The sequence below is a fragment of the Lepisma saccharinum genome, chromosome 18 (genome assembly GCF_977018435.1).
Source record: "Lepisma saccharinum chromosome 18, izLepSacc3.1, whole genome shotgun sequence".
NCBI classification, from domain to species: domain Eukaryota; kingdom Metazoa; phylum Arthropoda; class Insecta; order Zygentoma; family Lepismatidae; genus Lepisma; species Lepisma saccharinum.
In genome coordinates this window covers 18,368,797-18,393,351 of record NC_139246.1, presented here as the reverse complement: position 1 = coordinate 18,393,351, position 24,555 = coordinate 18,368,797, and the positions used below count along the sequence as shown (strand labels likewise).

Sequence of the window (24,555 nt, the reverse complement as noted above, 5' to 3'; positions counted from 1 at the left end):
AAACTCGCATATTAATCTTGGAATGTTACCTATTTGTAAATACGTGTGAACTACATTTCTGAATATCTTTTTGACAAATGTAGTTTAACAGATATCGGATTTAGTTCAGCATGGACAATTTGAAATACTCTCTAAATTTTCAATCAACTAATCTTGCATATCCCTCTGTGTAACACGTGTACATAAATTATATCTTCCAAATATTGTCGAATTTATGTGATTTTACTAGATGTGAAAAGTACATTTTTCTCAAAGCAGGAATTTCAAATGAAGCACATATGTTCAATCATTTCTCTTTGCATTTCTCATTTCATATCTTTGCATTATAATTACAAAACACAAAGCACTACTGAATTGGTAGTTAGTATCGTAATATTTATCTAATATTACTCAATCGTACTAAATTTGCATAAAAGAGAGAGATGTAGATAACGTGCTTGTCAAAGATAATTACAAGAAACTGTAATCATTTTCCTTAGGTAAATATTATATTATGAAGCACAATGTTTTATTGTTATAGTGTGACTAGCCTGCCGTCTTTTTATTACTAGTAGAAGTAAAATTTAGTTCATCTATTATTCGAGTTGTTGCTAGTAAACCTCAGCGAGTTTATGTCACCGAAACATACCATTGTGTTGCAAAAATGATCAGAAAGAACTACTATTACGGTTTCCACATCACAGAGCCCAGAATTCATATCGACAGTGGACGGGATCTGAAGAAGAAATTAGTGTACAAGAAATGGAGTGAGACAGCGTCGAACAATAAGACATCAAAACGCTGCGAATACAAAAAACGTTTAATCGAGTTCTGTGAGAACACAACGTGCCATGGATTCGGCCACGTTGCTTCGAGTCAGAGCTGGTTTTACAGAATTGTCTGGCTGTTTACTGTCGTCGCGTTCTTTGCCATCTTTTCCATGCACTTTTTCAGCACTATGAATAGGTTGATAACTGATCCGCCAATCAACTCTGAGATTCGTTACCAATACAGGCCAGCAGACACCCTTCCTATCATCACAGTTTGTCCTCAGTCACCCTTTCTACGTTCAAAACTTATAGGTAAGTGTTCAGTTTGTTGTATAATCCTTTTGATTTCTTAATAATGTAGTTCAAAATCACTCTTGGTAAAAATAATAACTATATATTGGTGATTTCCAAAATGTTTCAGTCAGTAACTTTTCCTAATTCTTATATCCCCTCGTGCAACGTTACATAATGACTTCATAAGTATAAAATGATGTTCCCATTTCAATATGTTTTTCTATATGTTATGCAGCATAGGTTATTAGAACTTACGAAAAGAGAAATCTGAAAAAGTTCTTTCTTGCGAAGATTTCAAAGTTACAGCATTTGTAGAAAAGTTACAAAAGTAAAAACACTAAAAATATCTTGAGCATATATGAGTTATTGCGCGGTAATAGCTGGGAAAGAAAAATTCTTTCCTAACCCAGTGATGTGATGGCACGCAGTAGCACTCGCAAGGACAGCGTTTGACCAGTGTGTTCCCATCACAAAAATTAACTCCTACGTGCTATAAGGGGGTTAGGAATGCGAGTGGAGCGCACACTCAACACTTCAAACTCTTTGTGTTTTAATATCTTTTCTATAAATACGGCAACTTTGTTATTTTGCTAAAGAAAACTTAATTCGTTTTCATAAGTGGACCTACTGATTGTATTTACTTTTGCTGAATAAAATAAATTTAAAAAATATTGAAATCGGAAACTACATTTTGACGTACCTTGTAGTTACAGTTTGCACGTATATTTATATTAATTAGAATAGCAATTATTCAAATGGTTGTGTTATCTATTGTTGATTTCAACATAAGTTATATTTTTATTTTTGTAGAAAGTGTAACATACGATTGTAAAGGGGAACGTTTATATTTTTGCCTCAATAGACCTACTATAACTTCTGTGAAATAAACTAAAAACATATGTAAGAATCTTTTAATGTAAAACAATAATGTATATTCTAGAAAAAATCGATGGACCAAAAATTGTTTAAAAGTTGTTTTAAGGCCAAAAGAAAATAATGAACGAAATAATATTTTTTATCTATTTTAATGAAGCATAATGTGATATGCAACTGTATTAGTTCTCCTATTTGTGTAAAAAATATTTCTTTGCTTGGCGAGAACGTAGATGACAAGGCCAAATACTACAGGGCGTGGCAGCGTTGAAGTCGCAATTATATATGGATAGAAAGTATTTTTTTGAATGATCTTGGTACCTAATTATACAGAATGGAATACCATTTACCAGTTAATGTTTGAACATGACCCCTGGCAAATGAGTACGGCGGAGCGTCACACATTCTTCCAAGCGCCTCGGACGCTTGTTTTAACATGTTTTTCGGGAAACTTTTAACAACATCTCTGATGCAATCCTTCAGTTCTGAAATAGTGGGAGAACATGTTTTATGCTACGAACTCTGCCGCACCCTGTACGTAAGTCAAAGTGTCAAAAATATTTATTGTGAAGAAATTTGAATTTGTTTTATGTTAACTGTATGCACAGAAGGGCTAATCCCAACCACTGGGTATCGAACTCGGGACCCCTTAATTACAAGACGACGACGTTGCTACTAAATTATCTGGGAGATCCATTATCAAGAAATAAATAGTCTCAATAAATTACTGTGATCCACAGTTTTTCTGCAAGTAAGTGTATATTTTTATAATTCTGTGGTCTGCAATTTAAAGTGCAATATTCGATAGCTAACCGAACACTTGATTATGAGATGACAGTAAAAACCTAAAATAATAAAAAATACGAAACGTTTTTATCTCGATTCATAATTTCATTACACCATGACCAAGAAGCGCTTTTAAGCGGATGATATTGAACTTGAACACACTATGCTAATGCTATGGAAAGTTGTATTTATTGTTTGCCATTTTGATATAAAAAATTATTTCTTAAAAGTACAACCAATTAAGAAATTGAGGAGTGTGCGTACTGAAGGCATATAATAATTAGGCACTACAAAAGATCATTAATACACCAAATAATTTCAACGATTTCAGTGAACCACGTACAGTAAAGGCTATGTTTCAATTCAATTTGAATTTTCAGAGCACAACTTGTCCACAAATGCAGCAAGCCTTCTGGCAACTCTACTGATGCCTGGTCGGTCAGTTTTCAACCACATGCTGAGATCGAACGACAGCGCCGTGCAGCGGGCAAATCAGGAACTAGTGGCGAAGAAGTGGAGAATGGAAGAGTTCTTGACAAACCTTGGGCCAAGGTACGCTTATCATCATTAATTCTCAATTAACCTACCGAGGCAGGAACGTAAAATATGAAAACTACAGAAATATAAAACTTATTAAGTTAATGCAACACGTGTTTCTACATTTGGAGTGAACTACAAGTTCAATCTGTCGAAATCAACATTTTGGCTTCTGCAGTTTCTTTACATTTTAAGAGGCTGTAATGTTATTTAGTCCACATTTTTCGAACACAGTACCTTACGCTTATCTTTCAATTAAAGTAGGGTGTCTCAAAAGTAGTTGACTCTTTTATCAGATTTTTAAACGTAATAAACCCTTCGGGTATGTAATTTAAAATATACCTGTTTTCTTTCAGTTGCGAAGATATAATGGTGGTATGTGAAAGAGATATGAAATTCATACCAGTAGATGCCTGTTGTCGTCAGTTGGTGCCTGTATTTGGGATGTACGGAAGGTGTTTTTCCACTAGAAGCTCCATCAAACGCCTCCTGATTTTCAGCTTGGAGTTCTCCTTCATTATGAAGTACAACCCCGAAGAGGAAGTTGGTGAGTTATTTAACTCCTTAACAAATTAAGGAAAACTAAATATTTTCCATACAAGTTTATTTGAAAAGCAATTCAAATTTAAGACCTCCCCGATGGTAACGTCTCCGCCTTGTAATCAAGTGGTCCCGGGTTCCATGCTGTAGAAGCGTATAGAGATTCATATTTAACTTTAAACCGTAGGTCCAGTCCCGATTAAATTATATGTGCATAAAGTGGACTTAAATCCAACTCAATTCGAATTTAAAGTTATTGTAATTTGACTGCGGAGCAGACTAATATTAATGAACATGACAGATGTCCATTACTTTCCCTGTTAGCGTTACTCCTCCCTGATTGCCACAGATCGTAATAATATTTTTCTTGTATTAGAGATAGGCAATTACAATTAACGTTTTCTTTATTAAGAAAACACTCAGTCGCAACATGATAACAACTTTTTAACGAAATATTACGATCAGAATACGTTATGGTAATTATATATCGTATTTGCCGTCGTATAAGATGCTCTTTCCTTCCCACAAAATAGTTCTGAATAACAGGATGCGTCTTACACGCAGATACTAGGGTTACGTCATCAGTTTGTGAATGAGTCAAAGCTTCATGGGATGCTGTGAAAACTAAGGCAGTGGTTGAATAATTTAAGAAGTGTGGAATTAGTAAGGCACTGGATGGTACAGAGAACAATTTGTTGTATGAGGACTAAGATTCTGGTTTAGAAGAGATTTCAAGTCACTCTTCATTTAGCTCTGGGAAATGAATGTGTGGGTTTTGACGTAGAATATTAAAATATATTCCTTCCTAGTTAGATTGGGTAAATTATTTGTTGTTTATTTATTTATATTTGAAAAATTGCAAATTAATTATAATATTCAGTGATAAAACTTTTTCCTAAAAAATATGTACAAGAAAGTCCTGCAATACGGTAATTCCTTTGTGCTTGATAAGACACAATCACATGTAAATGTTATCTATGTATCCTGGTATCAGATCATTAGAGACAGTGGTAAGATGACGTTAACGCTTAAAGCACTATTAACTACAAAAATTCAACTGGCTTACAGCTGCTCATTCGAAAGAAAAAAAAACTCTTACATTTTCTAGAATGTAAGATTTGAAATAGTCTTCTTGTTGGGCGTTATTTTCATAACAGTAATCTATAATTTTAGTGATTTAATTTCGATTACATTAAGTATTTCCGTGCATAAAATATGATGCACATTCTAATGAAATTATTACTCTCATCTTTCTTTTCAGATTTCAACCGCACAATTTCGCGACATGCTGGACTCAGTGCAGGGTACATGTACTTCCTCTCAGACAACCTTTCCATCCCTGAAGTCACAATGTTTGTTGGCAAACCGCACGCGGTGATTCCATCGGAAAAACTGACTTCCAAAATCAAAATGGAAGTGGTAAGTATAGTATGGGCAGGTATATCGTACAACGATGCTAGCGCCGTGCTGCGTGAACTAACAGAGTGAGCACACTATCTCTTCTACACGCTATGGCTAAACTTGCTTGTGGTGAACGAAAGTCATTATTAGAGCCTGGAAGTTAAGATATTTATTTTGGTTCAAATAGGCAGGTAGAAAGGCATTTATAGTGTAGAAAATAGGCACCAAAAGGCAAACAAATAGGCATAATTCCAAGTAGCAAATTCCAAGCACCATAACGTGCTAACACATAACGTTTTTTAAAGAAAAGTAAGTTATGTACAATTGTAAAGAAAACATTCGAAACTTTCATTGTACATGGCAGAAAAAGCATTAAAAATAGGCAGCAGAGTACAAAATAGGCAAAATGAGGAAAATGGAAAATCTTCCAAAACATTAGCGGCAACAAAAATATGTACATCAGGAATGTTTTTTATCAATAAATGCAGCAAGAAATAAGAGACATTTTGCCAAACTTCCGGGCTCTAGTCATTATGAATGGCATCAGACTAGTAAGAAGTTGTAATGGAGAGCTTCTTGCAGCTTGTAAATACGAGGGGGGAAGGATCAAGATGAACAGAAACTTCGCAAACGGATATGATTTGTTTTTGAAATGGGGATACTATGGTGTAGTTTGATCGTACGCGTCAAAGAGTAATAGCAAATTATTCCTCTTCACACTTTTTCTCACATAAGAATCCAAGAATGTGTACGTAACTCACTCTGTTTTAGATGAAAGCATTCTCCTTGACATTTTTCGTAACATTTCTCCTACGGTCGAATTCTACCTCGTAAAGTGAAGAAATGTTAGAGCATTTTGATGCTACAGCATATTCCATGACATATTTCACAGATGGAATCGGTCTTGATTTTCTTAGCATCTCGTGTAGTATAACCAACCAGAAGCGAGCTCTTCGTCGCATGAGCAGATGTAATGGCACCGAGTGAGATGTAAACAATGTATCACTTCACGTTTTTAAAATCTTATAATAAATAAATTACATGTGTCACGTTTTTATTCTCTTGTTGCAACTCCTCCTCTTCCGCGGAAACTCCAATGTAAGGTGACCAGGCGTCCAGTATTAGCCGAAACAGTCCATTTTGTTTTTTAGTAAATGACCCGATCTTTCTAACGTAAATCCACAATGTTCCCTTCTTGTGACAATGACTTATTTGCATAGAATTACTGTAACGATACACCTCCTCTACTAGTACTATGAACCATGAAATTGTTGGGTAGAAATTATTTCTCATTTCAATGTCAACAATCAACCATATTCCAATTTTCTTAAAATATTGTTTTTTTTTTTCTGTTTACCTGGAACTAATGCCCCCACTGAACGAGTGTTGTCCTACATGAATGATTTGTGGACAAGTGACAAGAACGCTCTTTCAGTACAAACTTTGGAAGCTATGTTGCTTAATAAGGTGAACTTTAATCACACGTGGGTAAAGTTTTACAAAACGTTATTTGAAAAGAAGGCTGCACTGAAGAAGATCCATTCATCGGCCAATGAATGACTTCTAGGCCTAATTGAAACATTCCACCGAATAACGCTGCATGGCACATTTCAGTGAATGCGAGAACAACGGGATAAAACGTGTTGTATGTTACTGCACTACAGTAGAAACACCATAAAACCTTATGCAAACACAGTAGCAATCTTTGGGCATCATCCGACCTTATGACTGGCCAGCTTGTAGTCTGTAGAAACAGGGCCGCAGCATGATTTCAGTGGTAACTCAGCACATTTTCAAAAGTGCCATACAGCGTTATTCGGTGGACTGCTTCAATTCTAAAGGACCGTGCCTAGCCATGCCAACCGTTCGTAAAGTGTCTGTGGCATCATCAGTTCATCATCAATCGCGATTCACCAAAGAGGATAGAAAATCGACGTGAATGACCGAACTAGATATAGAAATAAAGTATAGCACATCAAACATCTTTACTCTATTAACAATTTATTTTACTCTTGTTCCAGTTTCAAATGTTCGTGTTGTCTGTGCCACTTTCTATCTAGGAAATGCTTTTGTTCATATCTTGCAACTCTTACTGCAGATTGACAACACTGAGCTGGCACATCAGGGCTGGCTTCGTTCCACGGAATGTTCAGATAAGATGGAGACGTCCAAAGATGCATGCTGGAATATGAAGGCTCAAGTGCTGTCAGAAAGTGCTTGCAACTGCTCCATCATGTTCTTTCCTTATGACAGTAAGTAGTCAACCAAACAGAAACGTGTTTTTCGTTACGATGCTATCACGTCACAGGGAACTTATGGTTTTGACAGTGCTCGATTGAAGACCTCCTGTATCCTGGGGTGTAACAAGTATTAAATATATATACATAAAGCCTTGCGGTTTGCGACATAATTTAAGACAACTCAAAACGCTTTTTTAAAGCTTTTTTTATATCCTTATATGACATTTTTTAATAAAAATGTCAAGATATGCAAGAACACAAAACATTTTACCCTTAAATTAAGTGTTAGTTTTACCTTCATTGTAAATTGAGGGTACACACATCACTATCATGCATAATATAAATTATATAGGGCATTTTGTGTGTGCGTTGGGCATTCCACGAAAAGTGGTCCAACTTCATGTAAATAACGAAATGAATTAATCTGAAAATTATCATGGATTTTAATTCCATTAAGGTTTAAATGTTTCTGAATAATTTGCATATATCACCTACAAAGTTATTCTTAATTAGCATCTGTAATTTCACAGACAAATGAAGTCAAACTTCGCTACATTCTTAAAGCGTCACACACGAATGCTTTTCATGCTTTCAGGCTATGTCGTCATACTCAAGTTTTCTAAAATTTGTTCGCGTACACCACAAAATACCTTATAATTCCATGAAATGAGTTCATTATCAATATTTTCATCGAATTTCATATCTAGATCTTTACATTTTATTCGTGAAATGATATACACATAACGATGGAATCATCATCATCATCATCCTTCGCCGTTTCCTACCTCTGGCTGTGTCGGCATAGAGATGAAGCTTCTCTCCATTTTTCCTGGTCTTCCACCACTCTTCTCTTTCCAGGGTGTTCCAATCTTGTCCTCTTCTCCTTCCACTATCTGCTCTTTCCACCGACATCTTGGTCTCCCCCTTGGCCTTATTCCCACTTCTTGTGCATTGTAAGCTCTTACTGGTAGTATTTCTGCATCCATCCTCCTCTTATGTCCGAACCTGGAATGCTGTTTCTTATTCCGTCATCATTTTGCATCTTTAGGTTAATCACCAAAATGGAGATAAATGAGATCACAATAAATTGATGATTGTGCATTCACATAGGAAGATCTATGGGAGTTGGGAGGGGGCTCGAACGGTTCGGTGGACCTCCGTGGAAATTAACATCGTTAATTTAAAGATACAAGAAAGCTGAAAGCTTGTTACTCTTATTGTAAAGAACAAAAATAAGGTTCATTTAGTTAGTATTCGAACAGAAAAATCAAAGTAAAAATTCATTGGATCGAAAACATTGAGTGAAAAATACAGGAACAAGGTTATACGTATTCTACCATTTCATCCAAAAAACAAATGGTTCCACAGTTTTCAAAATTCAAATAATTACAGTTGTAGGTGAGATGTCACACAACACATTTTATAATAAGAAAAAAAATAAAGCCTTTTATTGAACGAGACGTGCAAAGGTTAATATCAAAATGCATTCAGATACTAACTGCATAAAATGCAAAAGAAACAATGGAAAATAGTTGTCCTGGTTTTCACTCGTGTGATGGATCGAGTCTCCACATTTATTAATAATAATTATTATTATTAGAGGAAAATGTCTAAATATGCAGATGAGAATTTAGAAAACGATGAGTTAAAACATACCTGCAAAACGTTTTCGGAGGTCGCAATTCTATAACAGCGTCCAAAGCCGAAACTAACCACCACTTTCTCTTACAAATTGACGCCGCAACCTTTGTCCTTGACAGATAACCAGTTCCCATAACCTCTGCCAGGCTGCTGCACGCGGGAGCGCTTGTAACTCCAAAACCCATATTTAAACCTTCGCCCATATATAGACCTTCTCCTCTATTATTTGAAAAAATATATTTTTGGTTAGTTTATAATATTATTGTATGATAACATTTATAACCGTGGTAATAATACTTATAATTTATGTACTATTCAACTTTTATCATTTGCCCGACACCGCCCCCCCTGCAAACATTTCTGGCGACGCCCATGTGTCCAACCATGATTCGAACTCAGGACCTTGAGTGGCGAGATCGTGGGTCCACTACTTATACGTTCTAGGCCACCGAGATGGCATATTTTTATTTATTAGTACTACTGGATTGGATTGATTTGGTGTTTTAAGTCCACTTTATGCACAGTAAAGCTAATCGGGACTGGACCTACAGTTTAAAGTGGGATCCGAACCACTATGTGCCTCCACCAGGCATCGAACCCGGGACCCCTTGATTACAAGGCGACGACGCTACCACTGCGCCATCTGGAAGGCATTATTAGTACTACTGATGACAGCTTGATTAACAGTATGGCATTGTGGTACTAGAGCAGATATATACAGAAGATACACATTTCAGCACATTGAGCTACCATCTGCATCAACAGTGTTTGATGTGCTCAAAATTGTTTTTTTCTTGCTGGTTGTGTAATAGTGAAGAAGTTTCAAATAACTTTAAAAAGAAAATTGGAACCAATATCGGTGAGATTACTAAAACCAATATATTTATTTTAAAGGAAGTTATTGCATGCAGGTTTGCCCATCAGATTGACTTTTATAGCCTTGTCTGTATTAGTGTCCATGAACATATAATTTTCATGTCTAGTAATGTATTTTATCTATCGTATTCTGGAATTTTATGCATTCATCGAGAATAAGTATATAATTTTAATGTTATATTACATGCACTTTAGGTTGCGGACGGGCTTTATATAAATCGAGCAACAGGAAGCCAATTGGTGTGAAATCATGCAAGTCTATGAATCAACAAGGTAAGTATATACAGGGCGATTCAGTTGTGGTGGTACGTATTGTAAGGGTGAAAAGTAGACACTAAGAGAAGCATGTTCAAATGAACCGTTTGCGAGAAAATGGCGAATACATGAATGCAGTGTTACGATCCGCCACTGACACCTTTGCTGCTACACTTGCTCACGGTGCGCTGTTCTCCTTGCACAATTGTCCAATAGGTGTACACAACCAGGTGCTGTAGTACTAGTACTAGTGGAGATCGAAATGAGAAAATCAAAACGGAAACCTCCATCAGAATGGAAGTTATTAAACATACGGTGTGTCAGGTGTACTAAAGAATCTCTCGGCAATGTTACGTTTTAAACAAACACACAGACTCAGACGGCTCCTAGCGGATAGGTGTGCAATAGAGTGTTGCAGCGAGATGATTTCATTCGAGCGCCAAATTGTTCGCACGGACGACGCTAGATAGCGTACGGAATTGACAGTGTCTTTGCTCGAAGCCCAGAACTACACATCATGAAGTGAAAGACGGAGTGCAATTGAAACTTAAGTGACTATATTCATCATGTCCATGTTAAAATGTAGTTTAGTCTTGTCTGTCACAGTGATATGAAAATAAAATAGATGATTGCGAGCTGAAACTATCTATATATATATGTGTGTCTACGATTATTGCCACATTAAAATGATATTGCATTGTATACGTTCGAAGATTGGAGACTCAAACGGGTACGATAAAGTGAAATTGATTCCATGTAATACTCTAGTGTGCAAGGTGAACAGCACACGATTGAGCACGGCTCATTTGCAGACGTCTGCGATCTTCTGTTGCTTCTCTAGTATGCTTTTCACTCTCACAACTTGTATAATCTCTTCTGAATCACCCTGTATTTTACATTTTCTCTGTGTTATCTGGTTTGTTAATAAACCAGATTTCGGTATGGAACGAAGATTACGAAGAGATGACAAATCCTAACATGTTAAGACTGCAGACGTTCTATTAAACATAAATCAAACAATGTTAGGAACAAGAAATATAAACAATTGTGAATACGTCGTCACATCACTATGCCTAGTTTCCATCATAGCTAAAACTCAATATGCTGACCAAGGCAGAATTTATTTTATTTTAAAACATAAACAAAACGTTACGTTTCAACCTTCTAGCAAGGTCTTTTCCAGACTGTGTACCAAATAGAAATGGAATAAGGTACAAAATAGGAAGATATTGATACACAAAAATCACTCCCCTCCAGACACAATATTTTTAGAAAGTTGTTTATCTGGAACATACCTTTCCAGGTGTTCCAGTAGGTGGACTTCTCCTGTCACCTGACAGGCGATTTAGATAAACAGCTTGAGATAGGAAGTCCAACCACGTTCCAGATGAAAGTAAATGTTTATCTAAATTGCCTGTCACGTGAAACAACAGTTGACAGGAGAAGTCCACCAGCTGGAACACCTGGAAAGGAATGTTCCAGATAAACAATTCTCTAACAATATTGTGTCTGGAGGGGAGTGATTTTTGTGTATAGGCCTATATATATATCTTCTTATTTTGTACCTTATTTCATTTGTATTTGGTACAGAGTCTGAAGAAGACCTTGCTAGAAGGTTGAAACGTAACGTATTGTTTATGTTTTAAAATAAAATAAATTCTGCCGTGGTCAGCATATTGAGTTTTGTTTAATGTGATATATTCTTTGAACGTACAACCACCGGCAATAAAGATAGTTCACCTAGATCCTGAAGTAGCCTACACGCTTCCCTGCAATGCGTGTTGCCTAACTCTATGGCGATAGATGAACTTCCTATTGGAAAGTTGCTACTGAAATCGATTGATCGCCGTGCAGTTAGTCAACACATTAACGCATTGTCGAGAGCGAGTATTTTAGGATCTATGTGTCCTATTTATATTGCCGGTGACTGTACGTAAATAACTTATACAGTAAAACCTCGTTAATCCGCGTCTCGATAAGCCGGACTTCGCTTAATCCGGACAGGCAAAACGTGTAAAAAAAAAAAGAAAAGCAGAATGCAAGAATTGCATTCGTCATATTGCTCCGTAACGGATATAAGTCCTGCATTGTCGTATTGCTTTACATTTTACTGTACTGTATACTGTATTTTGGACCATGCTTTTTAAATACACCATAATAAACGAGTTTTGTTGCTATAAACGGAGTTCTATTGCACTTTCTATTGTTCTATTAGGTTATTTCAGTTAATCCGGACTTTCGTTAAACCGGCCGACTTATCCCCCCATTAGTCCGGATTAACGAGGTATTACTGTAATGTTAATTGTTTTCTTCTTTCTTTTCAGAACCTCGCCTATGTGGTCCTAGAGAAGCTCCCTGTGTTATGAAGAATGTCAACAGAGCTATGGAAGATTTCCAGACAAGTACAATTTATTTATATTTATATTAATTTTATTTTATTCCATATGAAGACCTTTCGCGCTAGAAAGTTTATAAAAGCAGCGATATTCTATCCTGTGTGTATGCAACTACGTGGTATAGATTCGGGGTTGCCACTGCCCTTTCTTTTTTCCGTTCAAAACCACATCAAGAGCGATGGTACACGATGGTAACATTTGAATACTAAAGGAGATACTGTCTATAGAGGAGACCGGGGTTAAAAGTTATAGAAGCAAGTTGTTGCATCTAATTTATTTCAGAGTTCACAAAAGGTAGCGGGCGGACAACCTTGGACTTTGATTGGTTATTTTAGTTTTTGAGTACAGTCACGAACACTTCTGGGCTGCAAAGATACCATTGATTTTCGGTGTGCTTCTTGCAATCCAGTTTTGCCGCGGCTATATTTTCCCCACAGATAAAATGAATGCATTTGGAACTTTAAATCGGCAATGTGTGGTTGCATATATACAGTGGCGTAGTAAGGGGTGGGCTAAGTGGGCGACCGCCCGGGGCTTCTCACATGAAGTGGCCTCGCGTCCCATGAGGTCGTTACGAAAAATGTGATAAAGAAAAATATACGGAAAAGGCTAATTTTTGTGGACAATAAAATTAAAACATTCTGTATTTAATCTGGTTTTAAATTCTAGTTTAATGTTATAATTTGAATGGATGAGGGCCTCGCATTCTAATCTCGCCCAGGGCCTCGTGATTTGCTGCTACGGCACTGCATATACACATAATAGAAATTTCAGTTTACCAAGCCCTCGTACTGTCGAAATGAGATATCAGTTACTAAAAAAAGAAGATAGTACGTATTGCGAAAGAACATGCATATACAGGGTGATTCGTAACAATGGGGTCAACCCACAGCAGGTGATTCCTGAGAGGACAAGGAAAAATCCACCGGAAATGCATGTGTTCCAAGATAGATCGCACCACCAGTCGTCATGCCTTCATGTTCTTTTGGATTTTACGAAAATGGAAACGTGAAATTTGGTCCGTTTGCAAAATAGCCCATCGAATGCAATTCGTTCTTCATGTTAGGCAGGTAGTACTCTTACAAGTGGCTTGCAGCTTAACGACGTACGCCATTTATCTTGTAATATATGCATTTCCGAACACATGTTCAATAGACTCTTTTGTTCCTTGTCCTGTCAGGAATTACCTCCTGAAGTTTGTCTCTGTTGCTCAGAGTCACCCTGTATATTGTGTGTTAGAATAGTATTGTAAGGTTTATTATTAAATATTCCGTTTTAAAAGGAAAACCAGATCTACGTCTTTGCATACAGTTGCTTAAAATTAACACATGTACGACAGAGTAATATCTCATACATTCGCGTACGCAGGCGGAGCTGATGGGGCTACAGTCCCTCCCGAAATTTTTAGACAATACAATTTTCAAAATCAAAGTAGTAATGAACTCGTGAACACACTAAGTGCCAAATTAAAACCCCTCTTAAAATGACCGCAGATTTCCTCTCTTGTGTTTGAACAAATTTGAAAGTGAAGGCTAATTGGAGATGACGAAATATGTTATTGTCCCTTCCTAGAACCCAGCTCCGTGCATTTTCTTCTTAAAGTTCGCTTGAGTTACTACGTGGCCACTTACGTGCATTTATTGTTATTCACCTTTACAATTACAGCTCCTTCCGATCACGCTAGTGATCTTAGAAATGTAAAATAATAATTATAAACTTTATTAGAAAATTTGTAACCATATCAAAGTCTAACATTGGAAAAAACTTATTCTAATGCAACAATGATATCATAAGGGTGAATGAATTGTATTTATAAACAAATTCTGTATTCGATGATCATGAGAGTAAGGCATTATAGGTGAGAGGTGCACTGTTCATGAATGTAATGTACACAAGTTAGACGTATTAGAAATATGAGAAAAACTTATATAATTCGACGATTCTGTTTCAGTTTACGCTATGTGCACGGGAAACTGCAAGGAGTATATCTACATCCAGGACATCAACTATGAGTTGTTCACGAACGAATCCATCATTAGCCACAAAAGAAATCTTCATATGGATGAGAACGACAGGTAAGTGTTGTTAGGCCCTTGCTAAAAAACTAATGAGAAGTATCAGAAGTGTTGATATAATAATTATGTTCTAGATCTGTTATGTTCGTTAGGAGAGTAGATCGACATTCATCGTGTTTTGTATTCTAGCATAATAGATTCGGACTGAAAGCGTAGCTCTATGATTTGCACTAAAGTCTCTATCACGAATTGTTCTTTAGATATGCCCAAGGAATTACTGTCGAGCATATTATTATCATTACTGACATTCTCACACCGATCTCCATGACAGAAAGCCAGTGTTCACCACTACGAAGACTGATGTCGCAGGTTCGAACCTTGAGTGAAAGATATATATAGGTCAGTCAAAAAGTAAATGCAATCATTTCTTTTTCTTCACAGCAACAATAGAAAAATTACAATGGTATCATTTTCCAACGTAGTCCCCCTGCACTTCAACGTTCCACAAGCTTTTCGATAACTAACTAACTAACTAACTCTCTAGCCTTCTTAAACCCGAAGGTTCATGGCTGCAGCAACACAGGCCTTCCATCTGTCCCTATCTTGAGCAAGATCTATATACTCTTTTCCATCCCTACCGATTTCCCTTAGGTCCATCTCAACGTTGTCCCTCCATCTTCGTCTTGGCCTTCCAACAGGTCTCTTACCATCTGGTTTCCCAACAAGAATCCTGTAAACTCCTCTTTCCTCTCCCATTCGTGCCACATGGCCGGCCCACCTAAGTCTTCTTGATTTAATTATTCTAATAATATCTGGACATGAATACAAATTATGTAGTTCTAAATTATGTAACCTTCTCCACTCACCTGTCTCCTCATCCCTTTTAGGTCCAAAGATTTTCGTAAGGATCTTATTTTCAAATACTCTCAATTTATGTTCCTCTTTCAATGTAAGGGACCAAGTTTCACATCCATATAATACTACAGGCAAAATTACTGTTTTGTATATTTTAACTTTTAGTTTCTTAGATATTAAACGAGAAGACAAAAGTTTATGAAGAGAGAAGTAACATGCATTTCCTGAATTAAGCCTACTTTTTATTTCCTCTTTAATATAATTTTCATTTGTTAATATTACTCCTAAGTATTTGAATTTGGAAACTGGTTCAAACGAGTTGTTATCAATAATTAGATTTTGATTATTACCTAACACTTGGTTTCGGCCTGTAAGCATATATTTAGTTTTCTCTTTGTTAACTTCCAAACCTATCTCTTTAGCAGTTTTGAAAAATATTTTTGCATTATTCTTAATCGTATTTATATCATCCCCCAGTAAGTCTACATCATCTGCATATGCTAACAACTGAGTCACACCATTTAATTTTAGTCCTTCTTTAGTTTCTTTTACCTTCCTTACAGCATATTCTAAGGCAAAATTAAAGAGCAATGGAGATAATGCATCTCCTTGTTTTAACCCATCGTGAATTGTAAATTTGTCAGACATATTATTACCCACACGAATTTTACTTTCTGTTTCACTGGTGCATATTTTTATCATACTAACAAGCTTCTTAGGTATTCCAAACTCTACTAATATATTATATAATTTATCTCTTTTGACAGAATCATATGCTTTTTTGAAATCAATGAATACCTGATGGACATTTTGATTATATTCCCACTTTTTTTCAAGTGTCTGTCTGATGTGAAAAATTTGATCTGTAGTTGATCTGTTACGTTTAAATCCACATTGATAATCACCTATAATTTCATTAGCATATGGGGTTAGTCTTGTTAAAAGAATGTTAGACAATATTTTGTATGTTGTTGAGAGTAGAGAAATTCCACGGTAATTATTGCAGTTCATTTTATCACCTTTTTTAAACACAGGAACAATTATGGATTCTTTCCACTGTTGAGGGATTTCTTCTTTATTCCATATTAAACAAATTAATTTATGAATTTGACATATTAATGAATTTCCACCATATTTAATTAACTCAGCTGGTATTAAATCAATGCCAGGTGCTTTGTTATTCTTAAGCCTTTTAATAGCATCTTTAACTTCAGTCAAGTTAGGTTCTGGAACTAAAGGTTCTGCTGTGTGTACTTCATTTACTTCTGATTTATCTCCTACATGGACATTTAAAAGGTCATTAAAGTAGTTCTTCCATCTATTTAGAATATCGCTTGGGTCAGCTAGAAAATCACCGTCTTTATCTTTTATCAAGTTTACTTTAGGTTGCCACCCCTTTCTAAATTCATTTACACCTTTATATAAATCTCTGATATTTTTATTTTTGCTGTTTGTTTCAATTTCGTTAATTTTGATTTTCAAGTAATCTCTTTTTTTACTTCTAAACGTGCGGTTAACTTCTCGCTTTATGTATTATAATTGCTTAGATTTGTATCATCCGAGTTATTTAACCACCTAAGTCTAGCCTGATTTCTTATTTCTATTAGATTATGACATTCATTATCAAACCATGGCTTACTTTTTCTCGGTTTATGGTATCCTATAGTTTCTTTAGCTGCTGATTCTATTGCATTACGTATGTGCTCCCAATTCTTATTTACGCCTGTTTCATTTATATTTTCATCATCATTTAAATCCTGCAAAACCTCAAATCTATTTGACAGTTTAATTTGGTAATCTTTCTTAATTCTTTCATCAGCAAACTTTCCTGTATCAAATTTTATAACTTTCAGATTTTGTTGCTTATGATTTATCACTGAGAGTCTTTCTCTTAATTTAGCAATTACTAAATAATGGTCACTGGCACAGTCAGCACCTCTATGTGTACGAACGTCAATTATACTAGTATGCCTTCTCTTATCAATGAGAATATGATCTATCTGATTATGAGTTTTACCATCTGGAGAAGACCAGGTATATTTATGGATATCTTTATGTTTAAAAGTGGTACTTTTCACAATTAAATTCTTTGAGGTTGCAAAAGTAATCAATCTTATACCATTATCATTATTTAATTCATGAAGACTTTCTTTACCAATCGTGGGTTTAAATGTATCTTCTTTGCCAATCTGTGCATTACAGTCACCTAACAGAATTTTCATATCATACTGAGAAAATTTATCAAAGACCTGTTCTAACTCTGTATAAAAATCATCTTTAGTATTATCATCTTTATCTTCCGTTGGTGCATGTATGTTTATTAAAATAATTTTACACCACCTACCCTGTAAAACTGCATATGATATCCTATCATTAATAAATTCTACTGTTTTAAGAGCCGAGCTAATTCTATTATTTATGAAAAAGCCTGTTCCAAAATTATGATTTTCAGTACCACCATAGAAAAAAGTATAATTTTTAGTTTTACAATTTCCTTCTCCTGGCCACCTAACTTCCTGGACAGCTACTACATCTAATTTATACTTCACTATCTCATTAACTGTACACTGAAATGCCCCAGGCCGGTAAAGGCTCAGAACATTCCAGGTGCCTAATTTAATATCCTTATTCCTAACGTAGATCTTATCCTTAGTCCAGGGACCTCCCAAAGTAGTCCCCACCCGGAGATCCGAACGGGGGACAAGCTTTTCGATACCCTGAGAAAAAAAGGTTTTCGGTTGAGCAGCAAGCCACGTATGCACCGCTTCCTTCACCTGTTGATCTGTGTCAAATCGACGGCATCTTAAAGCATCTTTTTGTGGACAGAACAGATGGTAATCCGACGGGGAGAGATCGGGACTGTATGCAGGATGCTCTAACACCTCGAAGCCCAGATTCTGTAGAGTTTGAACGGTGTTGGCGACGGTATGGGGAACGCGCGTTGTCATGCAACAAGAGAATGCCTTCCGACAATCGACCTCGTCATTTGCTTCGAATTTCAGGCTTCAACTTGTTCGAAAGCATAACACTGTATCGTTCACTTTTTATTGTTGTCCTCTTTTCCACATTATCTTCCATAACCCCTTCTGAGTCCCAAAAAAGTGTGAGAATCACTATTCCTGCAGAGTATTGACGCTTGACTTTTTTTTCACTGGAGATTCAGGATGTTTCCATTCCATTCTCTGGCGTTTGCTCTCAGGTTCGAAGTGATGGATCCATGTTTCATTTCCAGTGATGATTCGTATCAAAAAGGCTTCACCTTCGTTAGAATGTCTGTCCAAAAATTGCTGACAGATTCTCACACGATTTCGCTTGTTCTCGTCAGTGAGTTCTTTAGAGACCCATCTCGCACAGACTTTATGAAAGTTGAGCCTGTTATGGATAATTTCATATGCAGAACCATAACTAACGTGCATATGGTTTGCCACTTCATCAACAGTCACTCGTCTGTTATTCAGAACCAGCTCACGGACTTGCTCAACGTTGTCATCAGTAGTGGATGTGGCTGGACGACCTGCTCTTTCCTCGTCCTTCACACTTGTTCGACCGCTTTGGAACTTTTCAATCCACTGGTAAACATTTCGCAGCGGCAAAACGTTGTCACCGTATTGTGCTGAAAGTCTTCTATGAATTTCAGCTCCTGGTACACCTTCAGACCACAAAAAACGGATTACAGGACGCTGTTCTTCTGTGGTGAAAACGGATAGTGGCGCAACCATGTTTACTTGGCAACACTGCAGAGCGAACTGAAGTAATGACGCTTTAACATGCCACAGGCGAAGACAACGATAATATCTATCGGCTTGCGAGTGCAGAGAGCTGTACAGCCAACCTACGGAAGAAAAGAAAAACATTGCCTTTACTTTTTGACTAACCTAATATATCATTGTTTTTGGCTTATCATATATCAGATTATCATCGTCGCGATTAACCCCAAAGGTAGAAAAACGAGGTCAAATAAATTAAAGATATAAAAATATATACACAGGATGTGTTTACAGCCAGATTTTCTAAACAAGTAATAATATGCACAAACTTGCAAATCACTCCATAATAACTCATTGAGTAGTGGTATTACCACTCATTGAGTGGTATTTTCTTGTCCGAGTTGGGCGGGCAGGTATTTTGGAAACTATCATTGTTAAAAGTATCTCGATTTGAAAGGTCTCGATAGTTCGAACAATTTTTTTCTTTTAGCAAACTATTTTGATAGTGCATTAAAATTGTGTAGCTACACCGGGAAATGCAGAGTGTTATACATTACATTGTGTAGCTACAGAGTGTTAAATATTAAATACTCTTTCTTTTATAACCTAACAGACGCCAAACCAATATCTTACATTTTTAACCGCATGGTTACTGAGGGCCTTTGTAATATGGCGCCTGACAGTAAGGCTTGGAGTTTCATGAAAAGCGGTCACACCGTTGCTTAGAGACAGCCACAAGTAATTTGGGGATGAACCACAGCCAAGGTGATATCACTTGGTTTACCCATCTCACTTAATATATGCATTTTCATATTGCTTATAGTATTTCATGATAGTAAGTGTTGTCCAGTGGTAATCACAGTCAATAGAAAGTGGTGCTTGTCTTGATTGGTTACAGTTTTTAGTACCTTACTAAAGACTTGTTTTCCAACAGAAAAAATAAATTGCACTGGCAACCGTGAATCTGTACCGCTTAGTTACATACACACACAATAAAAATTACAAAACTGCTCGTAACTTCAAAACGAGACTTCAAGAACCAAAAAAATTAGAAATGCTCGATTAGATGTTCTCTATACCCTGTGAAAGTTTACTGCTTCAAAGAAATGTATACATGATTATGTATAATTCATTAACATATCATAATGAAACATTATTGTGAAATAAATTATTTTGCAGGACAACATTTTCCATACTGGAGTTCTACGTATCAAATGATCCATACAAGATTATCGTTCAACATCCAGAGGCTTTCATTGAATGGATAAGTGAGTGAATTCAATTTTATACACATAGCAAAAATTGTTTCAGTACGTTTTTTAATTCTATATAATATTCATCTGTAGGGTTTCATGTGACACCATGCAAGTTATAAAGACACATTCAAAAATAGCAAGAATATGCATATTGAAACTTTTCATCCTAACTAGGCTAATGTTTATTTCTTTCAAACCACAATACATTGTTATATTAGCCAATTATGTTATGAGACAATTGGAATCCATTTTCTTTAATAATTACCAGCTATTATCATTTTTGTAGATATGTCTGTTCCTTTTACCAAGATTGTAATTGGACTTTATTGTTTATGGAAACGTTTTAACCTATAAACAATATAAATGAAGTTTTTTTCCTTTGCAGGTGATGTAGGTGGTGTCTCAGGCGCTTTTATGGGAGCGAGCATAATAACAATCATTGAGATGGTGCTTCTCGCCGTCAAAATGGTGAAAACATTTATTCATGTAAGTATATGCTTATGGGCAAATCCCTAAACTATGGCTAAACGTTGTTACCGCCGAAATCTCTGTCATAATTTTGTTTAATCTTCTATCTAATAAATTTAAGTTCTCCATCACTTAGTCTCTAAGCACGAAAAATTGCCAAAATGTAACTACCGTATTATTTTTTGTTAACTTACTATTGCCACAGATTTCTGTATAAATGGGATGTATTTTATACAGTGTTGTTTGTAACCATTTTGCATGTTGAAATCCTCTGTTGATCCTTCCCACCATTATCTTTCATCGTGGTTCTTCCAGCTGTCAGTCAATCAGGACAATCACCTCCTTATTTTGATTGAGTGTTTATTTACAAGAATTTTGGTCTAAGGTGAAGTTGCAGGATTTAACCTTCCCTAAATTAAATTATTCGTGAATCATTATCAGCATATCTGTTACATATCACAATACTATTTCTCTGAAAAAGAAGTGTTTCATTAAATTTGTGCACAAGTATTCATATCACAAAAGCCAGCCATTACATTGGATGTGATTGGTTACACAGACTGTCCATACCGTGCTAGAATCGTATTGTTCCATTACAGGAAAAAAAAGTTAGTTAAACGTGACTCTTTGATGGTCTGTTGTATATATGCGGGATAAAATGTCGTTTTCTAAGGACCCGTAGCGCACAAACAAAGTTGCAAGAAGCAAAATGTTCGCCTTGATACGCGTTGTGACTGTTTGGATGTGTTTTACAGCAACATCCTGTATGTGCTTGTGTGTATTTGTGCATGTACAGGGTGACAATTAATGAACTATATGAAATAAAACTGAAATTAGTGACAAACCACGTAGTACACAAACTGTATTGCACATGTAAACGGCACTACAGACATTCGGATTTATGTTATGACATGTTCGATATGTCTGCCATCTCTGGCGATGATGTGGGGCAGACGAACAGCAAAATTCTGCATGACCCGCTGAAGTGTCGATGCTGTCGATGACATCCTGAATGGCAGTTTTCAGCTCGGCAATGGTTTTGCGGTTATTTCTGTACACTTTGTCCTTAACATAGCCCCCTTCCAGTGGCCTCTGGGTACCCCAGAGCCAGAATGTGGTCCCCAAAATACTCCTCCAGGACATTTTCACTTGCAAATGGCCGACATCAACACGTTGCGTGCGAATACGCATACGAATTCCCATCATGCCCTGTGGCCAGCCACGCAGTTTGGACGTCATCACGCGAACCGTTCAGAAATTATGACGGTTTTATTTCATATAGTTCATCAAGTGTCACCCTGTATTATATATAGTGTTCCTATGTGATTGTATGGCCGTGGTGGCTCAGTCGGTAAAGGTCCCGGGTTAGATCCCCGGCCGGTTCAAATCCGGGAACTTTTCTAACGTTGGAAGCGGCCCCGACGCCCACCCAGCGTCGAATGACATGGGTACCTGGGGGAAACCCTGGGGGGTAATGGCGGTCAGGGGTGTGATGCTGATCACATCAACCCAACTCACGACCGGATCAAGAAAGTGTGGGCCGTTACCCCCACACCCTCTATACGCCTTCATGGCGTGGTGCTAAGCACGGGGGAGTACTTTACCTTTTTTATGTGCTTGTAAAATACCACTCGTATGTTATTTTCCTGGTTTTCCGTAATTACTCCAGGCAATTGCTGTGAATGTATCTTTACGAAAGGTCATGGGTGGTTCCTCTCACTTCCTCATCCTCTCCCTTCCATTATCCTCGCACATCCTGTAGCGGATAACCTAATGGTACCGTACCAATGAGCGAAGTTAATTAAATCAATCCCAAACGAAACTTTCAAAATTCAATTGAATGTAAGTTCTTTTTAAAGATCTGTTCTTATTTCAGGAATCAATTAAGAAGAATGAAAGAAATCATGTTGGCAGCCATCCCTACCCATTTCAAAACTGAGAAGAAAGGATTACATATGCCTCCTTGTACTGCACCAACCAGTTCGAACATGTGTTTTCTTTAAAGCATGTTTAGGTGGAAACTGTGTACAACTAACATTACACAACACATTGCTAAATACATTTTTTAAGAAGTTCAAAATAGTTGTGGAAGAATGTACTTATGTATATCATAGTGGCTTAAGTTGAACGCTGTACTGAATTGGTGGAGACTTCCGATCAGAGTGGCGCAAAATGTGTAAACATAATTGAAAAATAGACATTTTATTTCATAATTTGGAATTTAGGGCAGAGGATTCACATGGATATGAAGAGGATTGATTCTACGGTTTGTTTGGGGTGCCGTGAAAGACATCAACATGAACACTAGCCTCGAGAAATCATTGTAGTGACAATTTCTCCCCAACTATGTTTGGTTGTCTACTTGCGATACTAAACGCACAGCCATGAAAATAGGTCAGAATTGCGCTGGTGCTACATATGGGAAAAGCAGAGCGAGAGCGGGACAACAGTCGCTGGTTCCCGCGCACTGTGTGGCAACGTCAATCGGGCTGCGTTGCCTAGTTGGAGCGTCACACCGACCTCTCTCCAGGGCAGTATTGTGTCATCCCATCCCTTTCGAGCAAATACTGTCAGTTTGCATCACATGGATTACAATGACTAACTCTGCAACGAGATCTCTCATTCCCTTAAACCTCCGAACACACGGGGTTGTTACAATTGGCAACAGCGCGAACTTCTGCCACCCGCCTAATTTCATAGCCGTGCGTTTAGATGTTATCTTAAGCTGACTGTAGAAAATACATTTTTATTTACTATTTAATTCACTAGTGTCCAAAAATTAAGCATGATTAGAAAAGTAGAGAAATGTAAGGTGGAGATCACATTTTATCAATTAGTGTAACTCACCTTACATGCATAGGCAAGGGTACTGCCAGCGTCAAATAGGTCCGTGATTGAAAGATAAACAATGCACAGTGTATCAGAGCAAGAGTGCCTCATTCTGTTTCGCACACATCTCTTATTGTGTTGTTCATGACTATTTTCATTAATGTTTCTCTTACATCCTATGTGTTTTTAAGCGATGGATTTGTATGTATCCTGGTGCAGAAGCTTGTTTTGCGTTTTCTTGAAGCTGTTATTGGGTCAAATAAAGTGCACGAACATGGTGATGGAAAATTTGCACGGTAATACTCATGGATCCTACAGTACATATGTAGTTTGTAATATACATACATACATGCATGTACGGGAGTAGTAAAATACAGGTCGACAGGTCGCCATGCCGCTTGAAAATTTTCACCTGGCGGCTGAATTGTCAAATTAATTGTTAAAAAATATTTTTTTCCTAATAATTACAGTTCGTTTTAGAAATTTCCATTGCTTTTGAAAAAAAATAATTGACGAGGACAGTTTGTGTTTTTTAATGTTTGTGTGTTTTCTGTGTCACGTGTATCAATAATTATTATTATAATTATTATTATATTATATTATATTATTATTATGATTATAATCGGAATAATGAACAGGCCATTACAATGTGTTTTTTTTCACTGTTGCTAGCCGAAGTTTCAAATCTGCAGCGATATGGCAGAGTCTGCCATATATTAGAATGTATTGCATAGTTATTCAGGTCGTTACCAGTTGAGCTTTCTTTAGGAATGCCACTCTGGTGCAGAAATTAATTACTTTTAATCCAAACTTACGCGTAGTACACCCTGGAATGTA

At 36.7% G+C, this 24,555-nt stretch overlaps 1 protein-coding gene across 1 annotated transcript; it reads left to right on the top strand.

The window, feature by feature from the left end:
* Positions 1–588: 588 nt before the first annotated feature.
* LOC146001888 (uncharacterized) lies at positions 589–24,284 on the top strand. Its single transcript, XM_083139597.1, has 11 exons — positions 589–1,061; positions 3,083–3,254; positions 3,596–3,786; positions 5,041–5,198; positions 7,279–7,432; positions 10,133–10,210; positions 12,517–12,594; positions 14,540–14,663; positions 20,345–20,433; positions 20,807–20,907; positions 22,766–24,284. The coding sequence occupies exons 1-11, from the start codon at positions 644–646 to the stop codon at positions 22,826–22,828; spliced, it is 1,626 nt and encodes a 541-aa protein (XP_082995723.1). The 5' UTR covers positions 589–643; the 3' UTR covers positions 22,829–24,284.
* The last annotated feature ends 271 nt before the right edge of the window (positions 24,285–24,555 follow it).

Coding starts and splice junctions, on each gene's coding strand:
- LOC146001888 (XM_083139597.1), top strand. CDS start 644: ATGATCAGAAAGAACTACTATTACGGTTTCCACATCACAGAGCCCAGA. Junction 3,255..3,595: donor TTGACAAACCTTGGGCCAAG/GTACGCTTATCA, acceptor GTTTTCTTTCAG/TTGCGAAGATATAATGGTGG. Junction 5,199..7,278: donor CCAAAATCAAAATGGAAGTG/GTAAGTATAGTA, acceptor CTCTTACTGCAG/ATTGACAACACTGAGCTGGC.